This window comes from Cnephaeus nilssonii (assembly GCF_951640355.1).
Source record: "Cnephaeus nilssonii genome assembly, chromosome: 3".
NCBI lineage: Eukaryota > Metazoa > Chordata > Mammalia > Chiroptera > Vespertilionidae > Cnephaeus > Cnephaeus nilssonii.
In genome coordinates this window covers 50,028,091-50,052,067 of record NC_137074.1, presented here as the reverse complement: position 1 = coordinate 50,052,067, position 23,977 = coordinate 50,028,091, and the positions used below count along the sequence as shown (strand labels likewise).

The 23,977-nt window shown below is 38.7% G+C and overlaps 1 protein-coding gene across 1 annotated transcript in view; it reads left to right on the top strand.

The window, feature by feature from the left end:
* Nucleotides 1-1,581: 1,581 nt before the first annotated feature.
* Nucleotides 1,582-23,977, top strand: part of ATP13A5 (ATPase 13A5) — a gene marked incomplete at both ends in the record, with an annotated part of 105,858 nt that continues 83,462 nt past the window's right edge. The window contains 6 exons of the mRNA XM_079767425.1: nt 1,582-1,644; nt 14,532-14,705; nt 15,386-15,532; nt 15,758-15,828; nt 15,934-16,014; nt 23,483-23,552. Coding sequence (XP_079623551.1) covers nt 1,582-1,644; nt 14,532-14,705; nt 15,386-15,532; nt 15,758-15,828; nt 15,934-16,014; nt 23,483-23,552 — 606 coding nt within the window. The remainder of the gene's footprint in view (nt 1,645-14,531; nt 14,706-15,385; nt 15,533-15,757; nt 15,829-15,933; nt 16,015-23,482; nt 23,553-23,977) is intronic.

Here is a 23,977-nt window from a genome sequence, read left to right as displayed (position 1 = left end):
AAATAAGCCAGTCAATGAAAGAAAAATACCACATGATCTCACTCATTTATGGATAATAAAGAACATTATAAACTAATGAACAAAAAGATAGATACAGAGACAGTAAAGCAACAAACAGACTTTCAAATTACAGGGGGAAAGTTAGGGAGAGGTGGGGGAGATAAGAAATCAAACGAAGGACTTGTATGCATGCATATAAGCATAAACAATGGACGAAAAACTCTGGGGGGTGAGGGCATGTATGGGTGTGGGGTGGGGGGGGTAATGGTAAGATATGTACACATATAATACCTCAATAAAAAATAAAAAATAAAATTAAAAAAAATGCAATGTTTATGATGGCATATTATTCTTTAGTGTGGGTATCTCAGCCTCTTTGGCATGAGAAGCTATAATTATTTGTTTATTTTCATCAGCTACTTTCTTCTGGGCCAGAAAGTACATTGAACTCTGATGAACTTCAAGGTGGGCACTGGTTCCCCCATAAGACAACCAAGGACTATCTCAGGCAGTGGAAAGACTATTGTCCTCTACTAGTCTTCATTCTTTGTAAATTTTCCTCCATGGCCGAAGTGGCAATAATTTTGTCAAGTAGCCTGGATTCGATAAGAAGGCAATAAAATGACAAAGGTGTTTAACATGAACAAATTAACTAAACCTTGAGTAGATCACAGTATATCTAATTTTTTGTGAACTTATACAATTCAAAATATCCAATGTAATGGTGATTATACAATTGTGGGAATTTAGATGACATCCCCAATATTCAGTCTTCTTAGCTCCTCCTCTCTCCATATACTTCACTTATTGAAAATTTTTGTAAACTGAAAAGGGAAAATAAAAACAATTAAATTGTTATTATAGTTTACTATTTAAAAGCTTGTCTTTTTTTTGATTAGTGTTATGATTTTGGTAATGATGATCTATCGCTTATTGAGTATGAAGGAACCTATAGTTGGACTTTAATAAATATCTTAAAAGTCATATCAACTCTATAATTATTATAGACATTTTACAAAGAAATTTAAAATTCAGATCTTATTTGTCCAGGTCCATTAGTACAGCAGGGATTATAATTCAGAGTTTTCTGATTCCATAATGATTTCTACATTCCCAGGTATGAGCCAACCTCTCTTCCTTCAATTCTCATGGTCACCCCCAATATGCCCGTTCCTTTTTCAAAATCCATGGTATATTTATTCATTTATTCAAATCCTGTTGTCTCATGTTTTTAACGAAGTGGCCATTCCCATTCATTGGCTGCGATGTTTATGGACAGCCCAGGAGATTACCTATCTAGTTCGGCAGCTTCAGTCTGGAGGCACTCACATCCAGCTCAGCAAGTAAGTACTAGGAAGAAAAAAAACCTTCGCTAGAAGCAAAGAGATTAACAGATTAATCCTATGGTTGAGGAGAGGTTTTTTTTTCCCCCTTTCCTTTGTTAACGTAATGGGTGAGGTATGTGCTAAGAGACATTAAGCACCTGAGAACAACAAGGACAAGTAGTGATTGTTCAGAGTTCACCTAAACCTCTGTTGGTTTTACATTTCCTCAGGGAGTTAGCCAGGAGATCCAGTTTAGATGGAGGAGAGAAGTAAGAAGGACCATCGGGCTTTGCTTAACCAAGGAGAGGAGAATGAACTGGTGAGTCTTCCCTTCTTTTTATTACAGGATTCTCAAAGTAACTGAGCTGTGGGCAGGGGCTGTTGAAGTAGTGCTGGCTTTAGAACCTGGAGAGGTTTCAGTCTGGTAAGGCTCCTTGAGGTCCAGGGCAGTATTATAGTGAGGGAACCTAATGGGCTGAGAAAGTGGGTCTTCTAGATGAGGGCACTCTTGCCGTCCTAAAAGGCATTGGACTGCATGAAGCCTCCGCTTCAGAAATTTTGCAAAGAAATCAGGTGCACTCCTACATGAGGTGTTCCCTCCTTATCTTCTGGGTCTCAAGACAATTGGACAAACTCAGGCAAAAACAAACTATTTTTTTTTTATTATTCTTGTGTGTTTGTGTGTGTGTATAACTTATGTTGGCTGTGCTTTGGCTGGAAGTCATGCTAGTTGCCTAGAGGGGTTTTAAGCATCAAGTACTGAAGAAGGAATTGAGTGTGGAATAGGATTTAGCGCAAATCTTAAAGTTCTTACTTCTGTAATTCTTTCCCCCCATTGCCCTTTCCACCAAACATATATAAATCTTGAAAAATAATCATTGAAAGCTTGAATACTCCATGTCTATTTGGTGCTGACAAGTTACCTTTATTATTTTATTTGATCTACAGAATTCAGTGAAGAGATTAATCCTATTTCATAAAAAAGAAATCTGAGCCCAGGGAGGTTGAATAACTTGCAAGGTCAAAACCTGCAAGGGACAGGCTGGGTATCCAGCCCACTCCTTCTGCCTTTACACCCCATATGTTTGTGCTGCAGTAGTGTCTCTGGTTAGGCAATGAGAAAAGAGACAAAAAAAAGAGGGGGATTGGGGCAGAGAAGGTACCCGGGAGGCAGAAAGGAATCCAGAGGATAGAGTTCATGTATCAGAAAGTCTCCCAGTTCCCTATGAATTCTGTGGGAAATCTATCCATCTACCCTTGTTTGTTAGCTGAAGGAAAAAAAGTGATTTAATCACATGCATTGTTCAGTACGGCAACCCTGGCCACATGTGGGTTTTGAGCACTTAAAAGTAGCTAGTTTGAAATGAAAGACACTGACTGTAGTGTAAAATACACACAGGATTTTAAAGACTTGGTAAAAAACAACAACCTAGAAATGAACTCAATAATTTTTATATTGGTTACACATTGAAATGACAATTTTTGGATTTGCTGGGTTAAATAAAATATATTATGGAAATTAATTTCACTTTTTTTTTTTTTTTTTTTTTACTGCGGCTGCTAGGAAATTTAAATAACCAATGTGGCTCCCATGGGTTTGTCATTGATTTAGACAATGGAGAGGCACTTTAAAATCTTCAGACAAGAAATTCACAGAGTAAAAGTCTACTCACCTGTGTTCACTCCAAACAGCTCTGTGCCAGTGCTGATTTTTTTTCAACATGCAGATAAATGTTCATAAAAGCCTTTGGTTGCTCTTTATTTTTCTGTAATGAAGTGACCTATTTGTAAAATTCATAGCCTAGTATTTTAACCCTTTGCACTCGCTTGCTTTTTTCTCGAGCTGCTACCAATGCTAACCATGTCGAGTCACACTCGACATCCTAGTGTAAAAGGTTAATTCTTTTAATCACAGAGGCGGCACAGATATCAAAGCAATAAGTAACAGGCCCGGCACCATAGTTTACTTTTTTGTTGGTTATCAAACACTTCTAGAAACACCCACCAAAAAACTCTATCAGGAATCCCACTACGCTGATGTCCTGTTGTGAGGGCATATTGTCAGCAGGAAGTGGCTATGGATTCTTTCTTCATAAATCTTACTTGTGAGCTTGGGTACAGAGCACAGATTCCAGTCCTACTCAGGTGGACCAGAACCCTGGGTGAGTTAGGTAGCTCTGGTGGGAACAGGGGTCACCCAGGTGATAGGCTAAGAGGAAGCTGCCACCTAGCTCCAGGCACTGCTGTCCTGCAAGTCAACAGGTCCAGTACTGTCACCTCTTCGGAGTCTGAAAGGGAAGCCAGAAATCAATATGCTGTGTGAAATAATAGCCTTATTATAAATTTTGGAAACAAATTCTTTTTTCTTTTTCTTTTTTGATAATAGGTAGGCCAAACTAAGCCTGGGAATAGTCTAGTCCCAGCCTTTGAGGGCTATCAGTCATGGCTTTTACAACCTCTCCCCACTTGTGTTTACTTTCCCAAAGGTTTCCCCATGGCCCACTCTGATTTCTATTTGCATTAATCATCTCAACTACAATCACTTGTGATCATGTGAGAGGATCTGAGGTGAAAACCACACACTGTTCGGGCAAATAATAAATTCCTTCAATCAAACACCCATAAAGAACCTATTTGAGTGGGGATGGCCTGTGAGATTATTCAAGTGCAGCCTGGAATCACTTTGCTGAGCTCAGCATAGATCTAAGGCATTGCACTAGCCTCCAGAGTTGGAGGAGAGAGGGGCTGGAAGTTGAATCACTTGGTGATTTCTGCATACGCCACAAATTTCAGTCCATTGAATCAGGCATTGCACTAGCCTCCAGAGTTGGAGGAGAGAGGGGCTGGAAGTGCCAATGACCAGTGCCAATCATACCTAGTTAATGAAGCCTCCGCCAAAACCTAAAAGGCCTGGGCTGGGAGAGCTTTCTGGTTGATGAATATGTGGAGGTGCTGGGAGTTAGCCATGAGGAGAGGGCAGCTCAGTGCCCTTTCCAATCCATGGCCTATACATCTCTTCCATCTGTTCCTGCATTATATCCTTTTATAATAAACCAGTGTTCTAGTAAGTAAAATAGTTCTCTGAGTTCAATGAGCCACTCTAGCAAGTTAATCAAAGTCAAGGAGTGGGTTCTGGGAACCTCCAATTTGTAGCCAGTTGGTTAGAAGTATAGGTTGCTACCTGGACTTGCAACTGGTGTCTGGACTTGGGGAGAGGCAGTATTGAAGTACTGATCCCTCAGCCTGTGGAATCTGATGCTATCTTCAGGTAGACAGTGCCAAAAATCGAGCTGAATTGTAGGATGCCTAGCTGGTGTTTGAGAATTGTTTTGTGTTGTGTGGGAAGGCCTTGCCCTCGCCACATAAACATACATAGTGGGAATTGGGTCCAGGAATCCACGAGAGTCACCATGCTACAAAAGTTAGTTCTTATTATCTAATATAGACAAAAGTGAAAGTGATTCAAGACATTTTATCCCACTCAAAGGGCACTCCATGGCATGAATGCAGGACAAAGTATAGAAAACTATAATTAACAATGCTTAGTAATTAGTGATAACTACCACAAATTACTATATAGAAAACTATAATTAACAATGCTTAGTAATTAGTGATAACTACCACAAATTACTACATGTGGCCAAGCCCAAGCAGTAATAGAAGGTGAGAAACACTAACAGGGTCCATTAATAGAGACAATATTATCTTTGCATTAAAGAAAAGAACCTTGAAACATGGCAGAGTTAGAGATAAGAGAGCTTTAAGAATGCCCTCCTATCTAACACATAAAGGAACACAAATTGGCATGTCCAGATAAAGAAAACAAAGGGTAGATTGTGAATAATGAATAGAAACTTGGTGCTGTTATGGTTGTTTTTAAAAAGAAATAAGCTAAAACATGATGAATTCTAGTCTCATGAAAGGACACAGAATATTATCTTTCCTTGGTCCTGATTCAATGGACTGAAATTTGTGGCGTATGTAGAAAAAGCTAACTTACTCTAAGGTTATTGGACCTTATCACCCATGGAAAAGCCTAGCATGTCATAGCAAAAAACTAGCCTTGCCATTCACAGAAGATAAGGTAATACTGAGAATTATTTATGTCTTAGTTGAGTAAATTAAGTTATAACCTTGTACTGCTATGAGAATCTTTAGGTAAGTAAAAGTGTTATGAGCAATCATCCAGAATACCCATTCCAAGGATGCCACTACTACTGTGCCTGTGCATGGTGGGTACACAACAAATATTTTTGATGGATAAACACACAAATAGTGAACATAAGGACTAAAGGATTTACAAAAACTAAAAAGGACTGTTCACAAGATCAGATGTGCATAGATGCTAGTGCTCCAGATGCAATGAAAATCCAGGAGCAAGGACAGGTGGTGACCAAGGGGATGGTTCCATATGACTAAGAGGATCCCCAACAGAGAGTATTGGAAAAAAAACCATGTTTAGATGAAGCAGCACCTCATAATTATTCTTTCCTGAGGAATTTAGCCAATTAGTTCTATCTTTTATGGCAACTGTAAGTTACCTATAAAAAAAAAAAGAAAGAAAAAATAGTATTTGAAAAAGTGCCATTTATGTGCTAGAATTTCATGTATGTTCTCATTTAATCCCTATGAGCTAATGCCTTAAATATCCATTTTATAACTAAGGAAATTGAGGCTCTGCTAAGTAACATATATAAGATCACATTACATAACATCAGAGGGTGTTCTATTACACTGTTTTCCTCCTGTACAAGTGAAGAATGATTGTGCTGTTTTGTGTATATGTGTGTGTACATATGTGTGTGTGCATGTGTGTATGTGCATGCACACTCATATATACGTGTGTGTGTGTGTGTGTGTGTGTGTGTGTGTGTGTGTGTGTATATATACATATATATATATGGTTATGACATCTAATTAACCCTTGAATCAATTTAGTATTTAACTTAAACTCTTTTCTCAGTTTCACATATTACAAAGTTGAGTAGTTTTCTTTTTGGCCTATATTTGACTTCAACTTGAACAATTTGTGCTCTGTGGAAAAAGCAAAAATTCCATTTAAGCCATTTAAGGACCAACCACTTTTAGAAATACAACTTATGATTTTGGCAAATAACATTGAGTTCTGAATATTGCCTGTGGTCAAATCATTTTACAATGGTTTGAAATTTTGTTGAACTGTATATCACTCAAGCTAATGTTAACACATACTGTGTGCTCAAAGTGTTTCAGGAACTGAACTGCATATATTATCTTGTTAGTTTCTCACAACAATCCTAGAAGATAATTGTTGTTATTCTCATTTATGGAGGAGGAAATGAGTCATCAGGAGAAGTAAAGTGGATTGCCCAAGGTCACTTTTTGTGGCTACATGGTAGAGGATTTGAACTTGTTTTTATCATGCCATATCCCCAGCTTTTAACTGCTATACCAGACTACTTCTGTTGCATTTTACAATCAACCACATTTCTCACAGGAGAAATCTAAAGTTAAGGGAATTTAAATAATTTATTGAGATCACAATTAGTAAGTGATGGAGCAAGAAACAGAAGTGCTGACTTCTAGAAGGCATGGGGGTGGGGTGCAAAGAACAGAGGCTCTGCTGATAGGCTGCCACAGGGCTCTAATTTGTCAAAAGGCATGTGTGTATTTTATTGTTGCTCCTAATGCCTCTGCTTCTTCCACACTCTGGGTTTAGAAAAAGGTAAATAAGGCTGTGTTACCTCTCCTGGGATCTGGAATACAGAGTTCTAGTGGGAAACAAACAAACAAAATAAGCGAACATCACTGCTTAGAGAGAATACAGTAAAGGCACAACCTGTGTACTATTCAACTCAACTCATAGGTGGTGGCAGATCTGTGTTTCTCTAGAACACAGCCTGTTTCCATTACCAATCTTGACTCTATATTTCACAGCCACCACTTTCTTCCTTTGATTGACCAATTATCAAACCACTGCTGACACTGACTGAGAGCTTGCTTTATGCTCAACAGCTACACCTAATTTAATCCTCACTACCATTCTTCCAAGTGTGTGTTATTAAAATTCCCTAAGTTCAGAAATGGAAGTGGAGACTTAGAGAAGTTAAATCCAGAGGTCACATAGGTCATAGGTGACAAAACTCACTTTACTACGAGAGACCATGTATAATGTGATTGAGATTTTTGATCCTCTGTCCCCAGTATCCTTACATTTACAAGACTTCTGGATTCTACTTACCTTCCTCTGTTATGGTATAAATATGGCTCCTGCATTTCTTAGTGGATTTTACTAGGAGTGTATAAATATCTAGGACAAATCTCAGGGACTCTTACTATATCAGAAGATTAATCATTTAGAACAATTAACTTATACTTGAGATTAACTAGTCAAAGTGGAAACATACAAATGTTGGCCAGTCCTTTAAGAGTATTTGGTTAAAAGAATGCCAGATAAAATAGTGATTCTTTTAGACAAAACCTCAAGTCCCATATCCAGCACTATAACTTGTGGGAAGACTGAGAAATAGTCTAGAAAGGAATTTTACCAAGGATTATGAGGTCAGTTTATCAAAGAAGCCAAAACATTGCTTCTGTTCACCTTGCTCAATGAGCTACACATATCTGAACATTATTCTGACATTTACAAGTTCTTATTTATTTATTTACTTACTTTTATGTGCTTAATTTTTTAACAGACAGGGAAATAAATCTGCTGACATTTTGATTGAGGTGTTCCAGCAATAAGCAGAGTCATGATCAGAAACCTCCCTCTTTCCCATCTTAGTGATTTTACCTCTGCTTTAAGGGAAGTCTGTTCTTCCCAATCATCCACACCAGGAAGCATCTACAGTCTCCCCAGGTCACCAAACTCCCCATTTTCCATAGAAGTCACTTCTCTGTCTCTTTATTCATTTATAATATTATGCTGCCATTTTTTCTTTCTCAATCTAATATTATTAAAATAATTAGAATATATTCTACCTGCTTGGAACAGAGTGTCTAATAAACAAATTCATTCCACTTTTCTAAAACTTTTTATTAACATATAAATACAGTGGGTGTATTTATATAAATTTATAAAAATATCTTGGCCAGTGTGGCTCACTGGTTGAGCATAGACCCATGAACCAGGAGGTCATGGTTGGATTCCTGGTCAGGGCACAAGCCCGGGTTGAGGGCTCGATCCCCAATGGGGTGAGTGCAGGAGGCAACCAATGATTCTCTCTCATCATGGATGTTTCTATCTCTCTCTCCCTTCTTCTCTGAAATTAATAAAAACATTTAAAAAATTAAGTTAATTTATCTTAATGGCTTTCATCAGTTTTGCTAATTTTGAACTTTAAGTAGAATTGTGCATTGCTTCATGATACTTCATTTACTCAATATAATGTCTGTGAAATGTTGTGTGTGTGAGAAGTTCATTCCTTTTTATTGTTTTGTAGTGTTCCATTGTATGCAAACACAACATTTATTTATCTCTCTTCTGTTAATGTATTTTTAGATGTTTGCAGTTTGGGGCCCTATTTTTAATTTTTATTTTCAAAATATTTCCTAATGTTTGTTGTAATTTCTTATTTGACTCACTGGTGTTCAGAAACATGTTTGTTTCCAAACATTTGGGAATTTTAAAGTTATCATTCTGTTAATTTCTAATTTAATTATAATGCCATCATTGCATAATACAGTCAATTTAGGTAAATATTTTATGTGTACTTGAAAATAATTTGAATCATGCAGTTTGGGGCTGTGATTTTCTGTATTTGTTAACTAGGGCAATTTAGTTAATGTTTAAACTTCTGGTAGTCTTACTGATTTTGTTTTCTTTTTGTCTACCTGTCTTATCAGTTATTGAGAATGATGAGAATGGATTTAATTCCTATCAATTTTACTTTAAAAATTTGGAAATTATGTTTATAGGTGCACAAAAATTTAGGATTATTGTCTTCCTGTTGATCTTTTAGCTTATGAAATGTCCTTTTTCTCATAATATTTCTTTCCTTAAAGTCAATTTTATCTGATATGAATATAGATGTACCAATTTTCTTTTGTTAGTCTTTGCATGACACATTTCCCCTTTTTTCCTCCTTTTACACTATCTGATTCTTTTAAGTAATTCATTTCTGCTTCTTTATATTTAAAACTAGTGGCCCAGTGCACGAAATTCATGCACATTAAAAGGGGATTAATTAGCCGAAACCGGTTTGGCTCAGTGGATAGAGCGTCGGCTTGCGGACTGAAAGGTCCCAGGTTCGATTCCGGTCAAGGGCATGTACCTTGGTTGCGGGCACATCCCCAGTGTGGGGTGTGCAGGAGGCAGCTGATCGATGTTTCTCTCTCATCGATGTTTCTAGCTCTCTACTCTCTTCCTTACTCTCTGTTAAAAAATCAATGAAATATGTTAAAAAAAAAAGGGGGATTAATTAGAGGAAATATTTTAATATTGCTATTTGCCCTTTCTCTATAATAGAAGTTTCAGAGATGAAAGAAAATTAGTAAAATGTATATGAAAATCTCCCTCCTGTCAGAGTCTGGGGCATGACGCAGGACCCAGAGTCAAGTCCCCGCCCACACATGGTACCTCAAAATTGTGCAAGACCCAGACTCAGCCGGCCCCACCCCCACTGGGCGAGATCCAGACCTGGCTGGCCTCTCCCTTGTCAAGCCCTGCCCGGTGCCAGGCAGGGGTGTGCAGCCTCAGGTCCCCTGGCACACACCAGGCAGCATGGCCTGAGGTCCCCTGGCCTGGCACCGGGATGGGGGGCACACCTTGAGGTCCCCCATCAAGCCCTGCTAGGGCAGGGGGCATGGTCTGAGGTCCTCCATCAAGCCCCACTGGACAGGGGGGTTCAGCCTCAGGTCCCCCATCAATCCCCGCTGGGCGGTGGGTGTGGCCTGAGGTCCCCCATCAAGCCCTGTCAGGTGGGGGGCATGACCTGAGGTCCCCCGGTCTGGCACCAGGATGGGGGTTGCAGCCTAAGGTTCCCTGTCATGTCCCACCCAGCGGGGGGTGCAGCCTCAGGTCTCCTGCCCTGGCCCAGCGCCACACAGCATCAGGTCCCTGCTGATTGCTCATAAAGGCTCTAGGAGAACTCGGCCTCCACTGTGGGTGCACCCATCTTGTGTTATGGAAACCCCACCTCTGCTGTGGGCACCTCCATTTTTGTGATGTTGTGACAGTCAATTTGCACATTCCCTCTTTATTAGATAGGATATGTCTCTTGTAAACAGCACATAGTGGTTCTTCTTTTATTATTTTACTCTGACAATCTTTGCTTTCAATCATACAATTAAAGTCATTTACATTTAATGTAATTACTGATATAATTGAGTTAAAGTTCATAATGTTTCTCTTTGTTTTCCATCTATTCAACCTGTTCTTTATTTTCTTCACTTAACATTATATCACAGAATATCCCATGTGCTTATCTTGACTTTATGCATTTTGTTTTTAATGGCTCCTCAATAGTCCATTGTTTTGATGTTTCACATCTTATTGCATCATTAGTTATCATTTTATTCTTTCAATAACTTTTGTTGTTACAGATAATTCTGCACCAAACATCTTTATATATATAAATTTCTACTTTATGCATATTTTCTTAAGTTGTGCTTCTTAGGGTGTGTTTTCTTGGGAGTGGAATCACGGATTCAAGGAATAGCAACATCCTTATAATTCTTGATACAATTTGATATAAATCTTGTCACCTTGCTTTCCCTAAAGAATTATTCTAATTTATAAGCTTATTAGCAGTATGTAGCTGTAGTGGTTTCATTGCAGCCTTGCCAGCATTATGAGTTCCTTTTTTAAATAAAAAGTTGTTGTATAAAAAAGAATGGAAAGGAATCAGAATTGTGATTACCAATGTCATTTCTGTGGGTACATAAACATAAAGGGGGGAAGTCATTTACAAATGTCATTTTTGATATAAGCTGGACTAAAATTTCTAACTCTTCTTCATCTATTTTGCACACACTTGGGCTTTGGCCCTAAACCCCTCTATATCACTTAGTAAAATAAGTGATACCTTTAAGCTGTCTTTTGAAAGTCTTTCATGGCCACAAATAATTTATTAATTTATATCTTCCTACTGGTACAGTTATTAATACTTTCAATTATTTATGACATAATATGTGAACTGGCATATACATTTTATTTGATAAAACTAATAAAACTATAAATAAGTAAATTCACAAATAAAACCAAAGCAGGTTTATAGAATCAGAAGGAAGTTTGGGGAGAAAGGAGACCAACTGAAAATATGCTTAAAAGCAGAATGAACACATGCTTCTAAATAACTTTTAAACCTTAGTGTGAATAATCTCAAAATACAGTGGCTGCATCACTAAACTTAATGAACATCTTTCCTCAGGTGGGTGATAGTGCTGAGGAACAGTGGAAAGGAACTCTTAAAATTGTAATTACTTTGCAGAGCACTTGAGGAGACATTATCTCATTTGAGCATAAGTACCCTGTAAGGCACATATTTCTACTTTTTTTTGTAGAGGAGTAAATTGGGATTCCCTAGAGGTGAAAGGATTTACCTAAGTTCACATAACTGATAACTGGCAGGCAGTTGACTCAAGTTTACATCTTTGCTTCTTAAGCCTGTGACCTATCCACTATGTTTAAGGATTGCTTTCAACACCTGTTATTAAAATCTTCATCTACCACAGAGTTATTAGAAAAACTTAATGAAAATAGCCATATTGAAGATGAAACTTTTCCAAGAATAAAGCCAAGAGATTTATTATAAATAATCTAAACTGGTATAAAATTCAGAAGATTCTATTATTTGAAAGTGCTACAGAAATTAAGTGAAAACTTACTTCCTTGACATTACACCTCTATGATCTGAACATGGGAGTTCAGAGTCATAGAAAAACACACACACACACAAATAATATCAGAACCTAAAATCATAGTATAGCAACAATGTCATTCATAACCAGCATCCCTCAGGCTCTTCCAAATACACTAAGAATCTAGGCTTCTTTATTGGAAAAGTTTGACAGGTAATACTGTATAAATTTAAGGTAGCATGTTTCTTTAATCCTATATAATAAAAGCCTAATATGCTAAGTGTCTGGTTGTCCAGTAGTCCATTCAACCAATCAAAGAGTAATATGTTAATGATATGCTAAGGCTGCTCAACTGCTCGCTATGACGTGCACTGACTACCAGGGGGCAGACACTCTGACCTGTAAGTTAGCTTGCTGCTGGGGTCTGGCCAATAGGGACTGAGTGAGATAGGCCAGACATGCCCTGGAGCCCTCCCGCAGTCCCTTCCCAACTGGCCAACCTCCTGCATCCCTTCCCAGCCCCGATCGTGCACTGGTGGGGTCCCTCAGCCTGGCCTGTGCCCTCTTGTAATCCGGGACCCCTCAGGGGATGTCGAAAAGCTGGTTTCGTTTCAGCCCGATCCCGCAGGCCAGGCCGAGGGATGCCACTGGTGCACGAATTCGTTCACCGGGCCTCTAGTATATTTATATACTGTAATATGGTTGCTGATGTAATCATATTTATCACATTACATACTTATAGTACAGCTAGTGGCCTAGTACACAAATTTGTGCACATTGAAAGTAAATTAATTAGAAGAAATATTTCAATATCACTATTCGCCCTTTCTCTATAATAGAAGTGTCAACCAAATTCACGATCGACAATGACAGATGGAAACACATGCATGTGATTGGCGCCAGTGAGAGCTTTATATGTATCATGCATGCACGAGTCAACTTAGCCTTTTATAGCTATAGAATAAACTTGCTTAATTAGACCTGCTTTCTGATGTAGCTAAACTTTTTTTCCAGCCCAGTGAAGCACCCAACTTCTCTTTCAGGTAATTTTCAGCAACACAGCAATAAATATCAATATGAAGATTATTATTATAGGTCACACAGAGAGAATAAAGGGTAAAATGTTTAACTGCAACAGTGTTTGACTATATTCTGTGCAGTGAGAAAACCTGAAGTCATTTTCAAGGTCCACCATTTCTTACTTCTTTTCAGTCAGGTCAAGTTTCTAAACTTTCTAAATCTCTGTTTTCTGGCCAATAAAAAGAAAATAGGATTCCACCCAGTCTCCTGTCTCCCTACTCCAGGACTTCTGTGAGGATCAAATGAGATGAGGCACGTGAAAACACTTCACATACTTTTGGTTGTAGTGTGAAATGTTTGCACCTGGCTATAAAGCAAGTCATGTTCCTGGTCTGAAGAAACTGCAAGGAGGCTAGTTGTCACTAGGGAGAGGAAGCCAGGCATTGCTAGGTGATATCATTACCTGAACAGATGCTTAGCATATTAGTCTTTTATATACAGAGATATTGTCTATGTTCATTAAATCTCTATGGCTATTTTAGTACTCATTATAGGTTTGTACCTTTAGACACCATCACTCTTATTCCCCACCCATCAATCCCCTGGTTGCCACCATTTCATTGTCTGAAAAATCTAGTTTTAGAAATAAAATTTAAAAAAACTATACTGTGAATCTGCATTGTAGAAGATGGAAACTATAAATTGGCTTTAAACAAACAAATATATATTTTCAGCTACTTGTTTTCCCCTAAAACTGCATCTTAAATCTTTATTCAATTTATAAACAAATATTAACTAACCTATTACTAAAAGTAGAACTATTTCATCAAGTTACTCTTTGAGTGAATACCTTTAAGCTGTCTTTTGAAAGCCTTTCATGTCCCAAATTATCTTTTAATTTATATCATCCTACTGGTTCAGAAAATAGTAGAGTTATTAATACTTTTAATGCTTCTCAATCCTGTTATCATTAAACAAAGCTGAATTTGAATAAAGCTAGACATTAAATGTGGATCATGTTCTGTCATTATTTTATCATCTTCCTCTAGTAAATTAATATTAATACTTTTAAAAAAACTTCTACTTAAAAAAAAATAGAACTGGTCCAGAGCATGAAGTATTTTATAAAATTATGTGGTGACTCTTAAGAGTATTTAGAACCAAATAATTCTGACCCTTCCTTGCTTCTCCTGTCTAATGTCTTAGTTCCAGATGCCAGGGTAGTAAAATGAGTCGTTTTTTACTCTGTCAGCTGACAGCTGTGAGCAATCAATCTGATTCAACCAGCCAAAGCCAGATTTCTCTCCCTATCAACACCCCCACATCTAAAGTCTGTTTCTAAGAAAAAAATGATATGTTTATGTGAAAAAAGAAAAATAGAGTGATCTTTTATTTTCTCTGCAGGAGGTGTTTGGTTACCAGACCCAGAGTCTTCGCAGAGCCTTCTGCCTTGCAGCATCGGTGCTGACGTGTGGGGTCCTTCTGCTGGTGTTCTATTGGAGGCCCCAGTGGAGAGTGTGGGCCACTTGCATCCCGTGCCCCTTACAAGAAGCAGATACCGTTCTGCTAAGGACAACTGTGGGTGCCCTATTGTGTTGCATTTGTGGCACAACCAATGACTGGCTAGCACTTCAGAGGGGAGAGCTTTCTTCATTTAAAGAATTTTCTTGTCCCAAAATAGGAGATGGCAAAACTACCTTTGCAATCTATTTGACATCTCTTATTTTAACCCAAGAATGAAGGCTATTTCTTGCATGTCAGACTGGGGAAATTTCTACCATGTTAGGATAGTTGACAATGCTCTTAGCCATTACATGAACAGTGGCTGTCAGTGTTACAGCTCTTAGAAACATAACAAGGGAATGATCGTTCAGTCTTTCAAAAGTATGTATTCTGAGGGAAATTAGACATTTAAACATGTAGATGTGATCTTGAGATAGCCAGTAACTATTTTCTGCTTTTTCCTGAGAAGTGTATTTTTCTTTTTATTCTCCAGCACAGTGGTTCTCACATTTTAGTGCAAGTCAGAATCACCTGGAGGGCTCTTTAAAACACAGACTGTTGGCCGTAACACCAGAAGTTCTGATTCACTAGGTTTTCGGTGGGACTGAGAATCTGCATTTCTAGCAACTTCCAAGATAATGTTGATGCTTTTGTCTGTAGTCCAAACTTTGGGAAACACTGGTCTGGCACTTGGTTGATTGAGTGCCTTACTGAATAACCGTTGAGAATTTCACAGGCTGGATTGTCATTTCTAGGATGAATTTCAAAGATATATCAGGAAGAAAGTGATCTGCCTCTACTTATCCACACTTAAGTTTCCTATAAGCAAGAACCCGGAAGAGCTCCTAGTAGCTGACCACCACTCTGTCATAAACCATGCCATACTGAAACCAGAATTAAAAGTAAGTGATTTTAAAACTGCATTGTTATGGTAAGTTTTTGCCAAATAAAAGTTATGCAAGTGTTTATTAGATCAAGGTTTGAATATCCCACGGGTGGATTGGGAATTGTAGCTATCTACTAACAAAAGGGAGGGCTGTGTGAGGTCCTTCATTAAACAAGCCTCCCCTTCCCTGGTAAGCTTGACTTTATGAATGACATATTTCCTATCACATTTGTCATTGCAGCTACGATGTATCCAAGTGCAGAAAATTAGGTATGTTTGGGACAACTTGGAGAAGAGGTTTCAGAAAGTGGGGTAAGTGTGGCTTTTTCTTGGTTCTGCATCAGGATATAAGGGAAGAACACTGGTTTGTTGCATGCCATGAACTGAAGTGTGGTTCCTGTCCTGACCGCATCCTAGGTTGCTGGAAGACAGCCACTCCTGCTATGACATCCATCATATGTTCAGCCTGGGTCTGACCCGTGAAGAGCGGGAGGTCAGGTAGGGTTTGCAGTACTCTCTGAGAGAATCCTGCCAGCAGAACGTGTAATATCAAATGGCATGTGCTCAGTGAATTGTTGGCATAATGCTTCATCAACTTCATATAATCCCAGCTCGTTTGCTGGTATGAGAAGAGATATTCTAAATTGTTCACATCATAGGCAAACTTATTAAAAAGAAAAGTCTAAAAGAACCATGCAATCAAATAACATTTGATCCCTTCTTTCAGGATTGTATGACAGTTTTCTCTGTGTTGTCTTTTTAATTTTTCTCTCAAAAACATCTTGAGTCATTTCATAAACATCAGCTTCTTAATCCTCCCATCCTCAGAGAGACAAAGACAATATTATGATTGCATTTTACTTTAAAGAACAGCCCTTGGAGATGAGGATTTTGTTTGTTCAGTTGGCTGTGTCATTCACTACTGTATTTGCAGCACCTGGGACAGTGCCTGACTCATGATAGGAGCTCGACAGATATTTGTGGAATGAATGAATGAATGCATTCATGGATCTATTAACAAAATGCCTTTAATATGCCAGGCACTCTGCAAGACACTAGGGATGTCAAAAACAAATAAGACTTAGTCATCGTCCAGGGACATTTACTGACTAGAGAAAAAGAATAGTTGTATGATTGTGAGAATGATATCTCTAGTAGCAAATAGGTTAAGAATAATGGTAGTAGCATATGAAATGCTTAGGCTATGCATTAACTCACTGTGCTCTAGAGTCCTCACTTTCCTCATCTATAAACCAAAGTGGTAAATTCTGATGAATCTGCAAGAAAACCACTGCAAGCCTTCCCCAAAATTTTAATAAGCAGCTTCATTTCTTCCAATTTTAAGGACATTATTTTCTTTGTGGTCAGGCAGAAACACTAATTCTCAAGCTAAGAAGACTTTTGGTGCTTCAAATTCAGGTCCTTGGACTCCACTCCCACAATTCTGATTTAGTAGGTAGAAGTAGTGGTAAGAAGAAACTGCATATTTATCAGGCACCCTCATAATTTTTATGCACCCCAAGTCTGAAAATTGCTGATCTATTGTTTGTAAGTTTTCTCTTTGATTGAACACTATGAAAAAATGAAGCAAGCATCTAGTCTATGACAATATTGCAAAATGCCTTTCAAATGGTATCATTACATGAGATTTCAGATACAATGCTTAATATATTGAGTACAAAAAGTTTTCAAACTCATTAAAACATATTGATTTAATAGCATTAAGCATAAAACTTTAAAAGATTGATCTAGGGCATTTAGGAAATCTAGTTGATAAATGTAGATGTATTGTAGAGAAAACCATTTCTGCAGGAAAGATTTCCATCAGTGCAGCCACCTCACATGCCCCTATTTATCAAGCCCAGGCTTTGATAAACATCATACATAATTAAATTTAAATCTGCTCCACACAATAAAGAACTTGACAATCTAATAAACAAGACAGAGTACAGTTTTCCAAATAAAAAGAATTGAGGAGATAATCTACTTATAAACATATAGACATATTTTATTTTATGGGCTTATCTATTTGGAGGGTAAAGACAATAAATAGAATGTGGAACATTTTCTCCCTATTTTCCCCCTCGTTTTTTAGTGTAAAACTAACCCTTTAAAAAATAAATCTGACTGGTGAGTGATATCAATTTCCATGAGCTTGCTTGCATGAAAAGTAAGGGCTTGATATGTGAAATAAAGGAAGGGAAATACCCAAAAATCTCGGATGATGAAAATCCACAGTCTAAATTTAATCTCCTATTTAGCCTTCTAAGTAGCCAGGAAAGGAGAGAAAATACACAGATTTACATAGTCCTCACTGTTAAGTAGCAAAAAGTAAATCAGGGCATGAAAAGAGATACATTTACCATGGAGAGAATTTGTCAAAGGGCATCAGAATGAAAGCAAGATTATCCCAGGAGGTTTCATGCTCCTAGCTTCACTCATTCATGAACTCAACTCAAGTTTCCTTCTTGGAATTGGTCCTAGACAGGTTCATGGACACTTAAGTTAATTCTCTTATCTCATGGAAACAGGCCCCTATGGGAAAAACAAGTCTACTCACTCCCCATCCATCTCATAGTCTTCCTATTAGGACAGTTTTTAAATTGAGCATCTCTTCATTTTCTCTTTACCCAGCCCATGCCTCCTCTTGCCTCCTTTGTTTAAATCTCCTAAAAAGACAAGAGAACTTTCTGGCAGTGGAGATAGAAGGCACCCCCTAATGGCATTAGCTCCAAACAATTTACCTTCTTGGTAACCCAACTCTCTGAAAGAAAAAAAGCTTTGATGGGTAGAGTTTGCCAATTTCTGTAATGGAACTACTCTCACCATGGCTGATTTCAATCCACTGGTGTGACATCCCTGAACGTGGAGTGGAAAAGAGATGTTCACCTTAGGCTCAGTGGTTCTGCAGGACTAAACTTAATTTTCAACATTTGTCACACCATTGAGCAAAAAGGCATGCCTGTTAGTAGCAGAGGAAAGAAGTTCCGTTAATGCTCAGACCCAAGCTGGTGGAAGCTTTCCAGGAGAAGAAAGATTATTGAAACAGAGAGAAAGAAGAATCCAAAAGTAGGCAGGAGAGAGAAAGGGATTAGGGCTGCTTTGAAACCCTACTCTTTTATTCCTCAGGTCTTTTGGGTAGCAAAAGTCAGAACAGAAATCATGCTTTTATACCATGACTTTTATACCCTTCACAAGCTCTGTTCCTAGAAAACATTCCAATTGTAGAAACTCATGCTTAGGAAGGAAGTGTTGGTTGGAGTAGAGGAGAGAGGCAATGTTTAATATTTAGTTAGAAGTTAATAAATTACTTAAAAATAGTATAGGGTATTTAGTACAAATTGAATGAGCCACTGAGATCCACATTCTCTTTTAGATATTTGTCACATCCTTGGTTCTATGGGTATGAGTCCATTCAAGATATAAAATCATTTAACTCCAATGCCTTGTTCAGAGCAAAGGACTATGGTGACACCATTAAGCCTAAAGCTTGAGTCACCCTGGGGAGATCCTGCCTGGGTTTTCTCAACCCCCACCTCCACCCCTTGCCCTCCTGGTCCTCTACTTTCCAGACCCTCATGCCTGAGAATTTTTAAAAACTCTATAAATATGCTTCCTAAAAACTCCACAGTTTACAGAGTGTGTCATGATATGGCATTAACTGCTTGGAAAACTACAAGTCACCCACTCTATTGGTGGCTTATCAAAATGGAAGCAGAGCAGTCATATGTAGCTTGAAAAAGCTCACCAAGAATTCTAACACAGTCCTTCTCCGGTCAGGACCACTCTAGTCTTCACCAAATGGAGCCTAAAGTGTCTAGCACACAACATATTCTCAGCAATTATCTATATATATAAAAGCCTAAGCGACTGTCCTACCGGTAGCTATGCTGCGCAGTGACCACCAAGGGGCAGATGCTCAATGCAGGAGCTGCCGAACAACAGCAACTTTGCAGAATGCCCTCTTGCACCCCAGGACCCCTCAGGGGATGTCGGACTGCCGGTTTTGGCCTGATCCCCTCAGGCCTGGCCGAGGGACCCCACCTGCCAGAGGGACCCTGCTCACTCTGCAGATGCCCTTTGAGTCCCAGCACCACCCCAGATGCCGCTGGCCCAGGAGGGACTCCAGGAGGTTGGCTCCAGGGCGTGTCTGGCCTATCTCACCCAGTCCCACCCCGCCGACCACCTTCTAATTTCCATTCAATGTGCACGAATCCGTGCACCGGGCCTCTAGTCCTATATAATAAAAGGCTAATATGCAAATCAACTGAACGACCAGTTGCTATGACATGCACTGACCACCAGGGGGCAGATCCTCAATGCAGGAGCTGCCCTCTGGTGATCAGTGTGCTCCCCCGGCTGGCAAGCATAGTGGTGGTGGCTGGGAGCCTCTCGCACCTCCACAACAGTGCTAAGGATGTCAGACTGATGGCTTAGGCCCATGGGGAGCAGGCCTAAGCCATTAGTCAGACACCCCCTGAGGGCTCCCGGACTGCAAGAGGGTGCAGGCTGGGCTGAGGGACCCCACACTCCAGTGCATGAATTTTGTGCACCAGGCCTCTAGTTTGGTTAATAAATTGATAAATGAATCAATGGATGTATGCATGATCAAATTAAAAAAGATACAGACCATCTCCAAAAGAAATTATTTCAATTTACTTACATTTTGATTTTCATAAATAAATATATTCTAGTAGATTTAATCATATCTTATGATTGCAGGAAACTTCAGTCATCTTTCAAGTCTAACGTACAGCTAGTGCAGAAAATCTCTCCATAACTTCCCTGTTAAAAATTCTTCAATCTCTTTTAGAGAGAGATCTTCTACCTCCAAGGCAACTATTACCATAATGACTAGTTCTGAATATTAGGCAAGTCTACTTAGTTGTATTCAGCCTGTTTAGTACTGCAAGGCCACCTGGAATAATTCTCTGACCTCTTTTCCCTGCCAGCTCATCAGATTTTAAAGTCAGGGCATATAATCTGCTTTGTTCCGTGGAATTTTCCTTGGGAGACCCAGCTTCAAGCCTCTTGTTCCTTTGCTCAGCCATTGGTCACTGTCCCTGAAAGTTCTGTTTGGCTTGTGCTGAGACTGAGATGAGCACACAATCCCTAAATACACAATATTTTTGGCAAGAGATACTGGAAAAGATGAAGCAGCAAGGGGCATGCTGGCTGTGATTCCAACATGGCCCAGATAAGCCCTGAAGAGGATAATTTTCAGGCAAATTTCATCTTCTGGATCTCAGTCCTCATGGTTGCTGAGCTTCTCTGCCTTACTAGAAACTGATATCAGAGACCATCTCACCACAGGGAAAGCGGAAGTGCATTGGGCCCTGGGCCTGTTCCTCACTGAATTGACTTTCCATAACCTGTGTGCTGCTGTAGTTCTGTAAACTGGGATTTTAGCCCTGTTAAGGGAGAGGGTATTCTAGACATGGATCACAGAGGTCCTCAGTGATTAAGTCCAACATTTAGAGAACATTCTCTGTGTCAGACACTGCTCCTAGATTCTAGAAAAACAGAGTTGAAAAAGCTCTATCCATGCCATTAAAGAGTGTTAAGGAAACTTAAGGGAAAGACATAGGTAACAACAATTCAAGGAAGTAGATGTTGTTATTAATCAGGCTTGTTTGGAGTAGGGAAGACTTCAGTTGGTCATGTCCTAGGCACTTATGCTAAATGCTTTACATATTCATTTCACCTGTTTTTGATAGCAATTTTATTAGGCATGTATTATCAAACCCATTTCACCCATAAGGAATTAAGGCCCACCTCTCATTCACCTAGTCATTCATCCAACAAAACATTCTTGAATGCATAATATGTATTTGGCCCTGTTTTATGTATTCAGGATCAGTCAGTGTCCTCTAGAAGCTTATATTGCAGTGGAGGATACAGTCTATAGTTTGCATGCTTATTAACATGTAAAAAAAGTAAGATGTAATTTTATATTATCAAATGCACTTTAAAGAACAATGAGATAGGTTGAGGAGATATAGAAAATCTGACTGGGGTTGGGGTAGCTATTTTAACAAGAATTATTAGGGAAGGCTCCAATAAGGAGGTATTATCTGAACAGAAACCTGAATGAAATGAGAAACTGAGCCATGCAAAGATGTGGGGAAAACTGGTTTCATGTGCAGGAAGCAAGTACAAAGGCTTAGCTGGATTCAAACCCAGGTCTGTTATATCTCAAAATTTTCAACCACTGGGCCAGTGGTTCTCAACCTTTCTAATGCCGCAACCCTTTAATACAGTTCCTCATGTTGTGGTGACCCCAACCATAAAATTATTTTCGTTTCTACTTCATAACTGTAATTTTACTACTGTTAATGAATCGTAATGTGGGTTGAGAACCACTGCTGTAGAGCCTAAGACCATCGGAAAACACAGATATTTACATTACAATTCATTAACAGTAGCAAAATTACAGTTATGAAGTAGAAACGAAAATAATTTTATGGTTGGGGTCACCACAACATGAGGAACTGTATTAAAGGGTCGCGGCATTAGAAAGGTTGAGAACCACTGCACTAGAGTCTATTACCAGATTTGGCTCTCAAAGGCTGAGAAGGCTTTTACAAAGTGAAGAATGTGGGGAGGGCATTCTAAGCAGAGAAAAGACCAAGTTCAGCATCCCGAGGAGTTCTGATCCTTGGCCAAAAACAGGTTATTTCCATGGATCCTGGAAAAGAAAATCTTTAGCACCAAAATGACTTCAGTTATGGTCTCTTTCCAGTGTGGGGTTTAGGGACTTGTGAAATCAAACAGCAGCACATGAATTCAACTTCTCTGCTTCCCAACATCTCTGAACCTCAGTGTTTTCATGGCACAGAGCCAGAAGGCCTTGGATTGAATTCTCTCTGACCATTGCAAGTAATAATTTTACTTGGAGCAACAAGGCTTACAAGTCAGACAAACCTGGGTTTACTTCCTCTTATACCTTAGACCAAAGATCCACTCTGCAGACTTTGACCCCTGGTCCTTCCTGAGGCAGAGTGAGAAGTGAAGTCACAGTTAATCATGCTATGAAGCATGGCTCTGCTTCTTTCTAACTCTGAGACTCTGGAAAAACTACTTAGTTTTTCTGAACTTTGATTGTCTTTAAATAAAGATGATAATATAAAATCTCATGGGATAGTGTGGTGATTAAAGGAGATAATGTATAAAAGGCTAACTGTGGTTTCTGAACTGTCATCTCTGCTCAAAAGTCACACTGCATTATTTATATTATATTTATGCACCTTTGACAAAACATGCACTCTCCATGATTTCTCCCTTTGGAAAAATGGGGATATTAGCCCTTTCCTCTGGACTTTTGTGAGGATCAAATGGGAGAATCTTTTTGTAAGAGCTTTATAAATTGTAAAATGCTATACAAACACGCGGGCTTCTTGTTGTAATGTACATATGTTTGGATTTGCAAGATGTTAGTCACAAAGACCATCTATGATCTTCGTTTGTTGGCTCATTCATTCATGTATTTTTTTGAGTTCATACACTAAGGGCCTGTCCTAGGTGCTGGAGAGACCAAGGTAAGACAGACATGATCCCTAACATCAAGAGTAATCTTGAATGCCTGCACATTCCAGGAACATCTTCATGTTTGTGGTGTTTCTATGTGTTAGGGTTTGTTTTGTTTATTTGTTGTTGTTGTTTAGCTGCTTTTAGAGTATAATCAACTTATTTGAAAAATAACTCAAAATAACTTTCTAATTTCATTTGGCTCTTGAGCTTTACTGTACTTAAGATATTTTTTTAACCCAGGAAAACAGCTTTACTCATCATGCACTGACTTTCATTTTAAAAATACACTAGTATTTTAGGATTTACACATTCATTTGTAATTGAAAGCACAAAATCCCAAAAAAGATAGAGAAGTGATTTCTGCTCAGTATTTGCCTGTATCCATTTATTCATGAGTTTGGAAGTATGATGCTAATCGATGACCGATCTCCTACAGGAGACTTGTGTGTGGGCCCAATGCCATTGAGGTGGAAATTCAACCCATATGGAAGCTGCTTATTAAACAGGTAAGTAACTTTTGCTTTCTTTTTGGAAAAACAAACAAAAGAACTCTCATCCGTTGCTTTTTTTTTTTTTTTACATATAGATGTGAATGTTTTTTAAGGAATTCACAATTGTGGGGACTTGCAAACCTGAAATCTGTAGGGTGGGAGGCAGTCTGGAAGTTGAGAGAAGAGTTGATGTCCCTGTCTTGCCTCTGGAATGTGTAGGGCAACTGGTAGGCTGGAAACTCAGAAGGATTTCTATATTATAATCTTAAGGCAGAATTCCTTCTCCTCTGGGAAATCTCAGTTTTTGCTCTTAAGGTTTTCAACTCATATTATCAAGGGCAATCTTATATACTTCAAGTCAACTGATTGTAAAGGTTAATCACACCTGCAAAATACCTTCACAGCAACATCCTGTCTAGGGTGTGACCAAACTGAACACT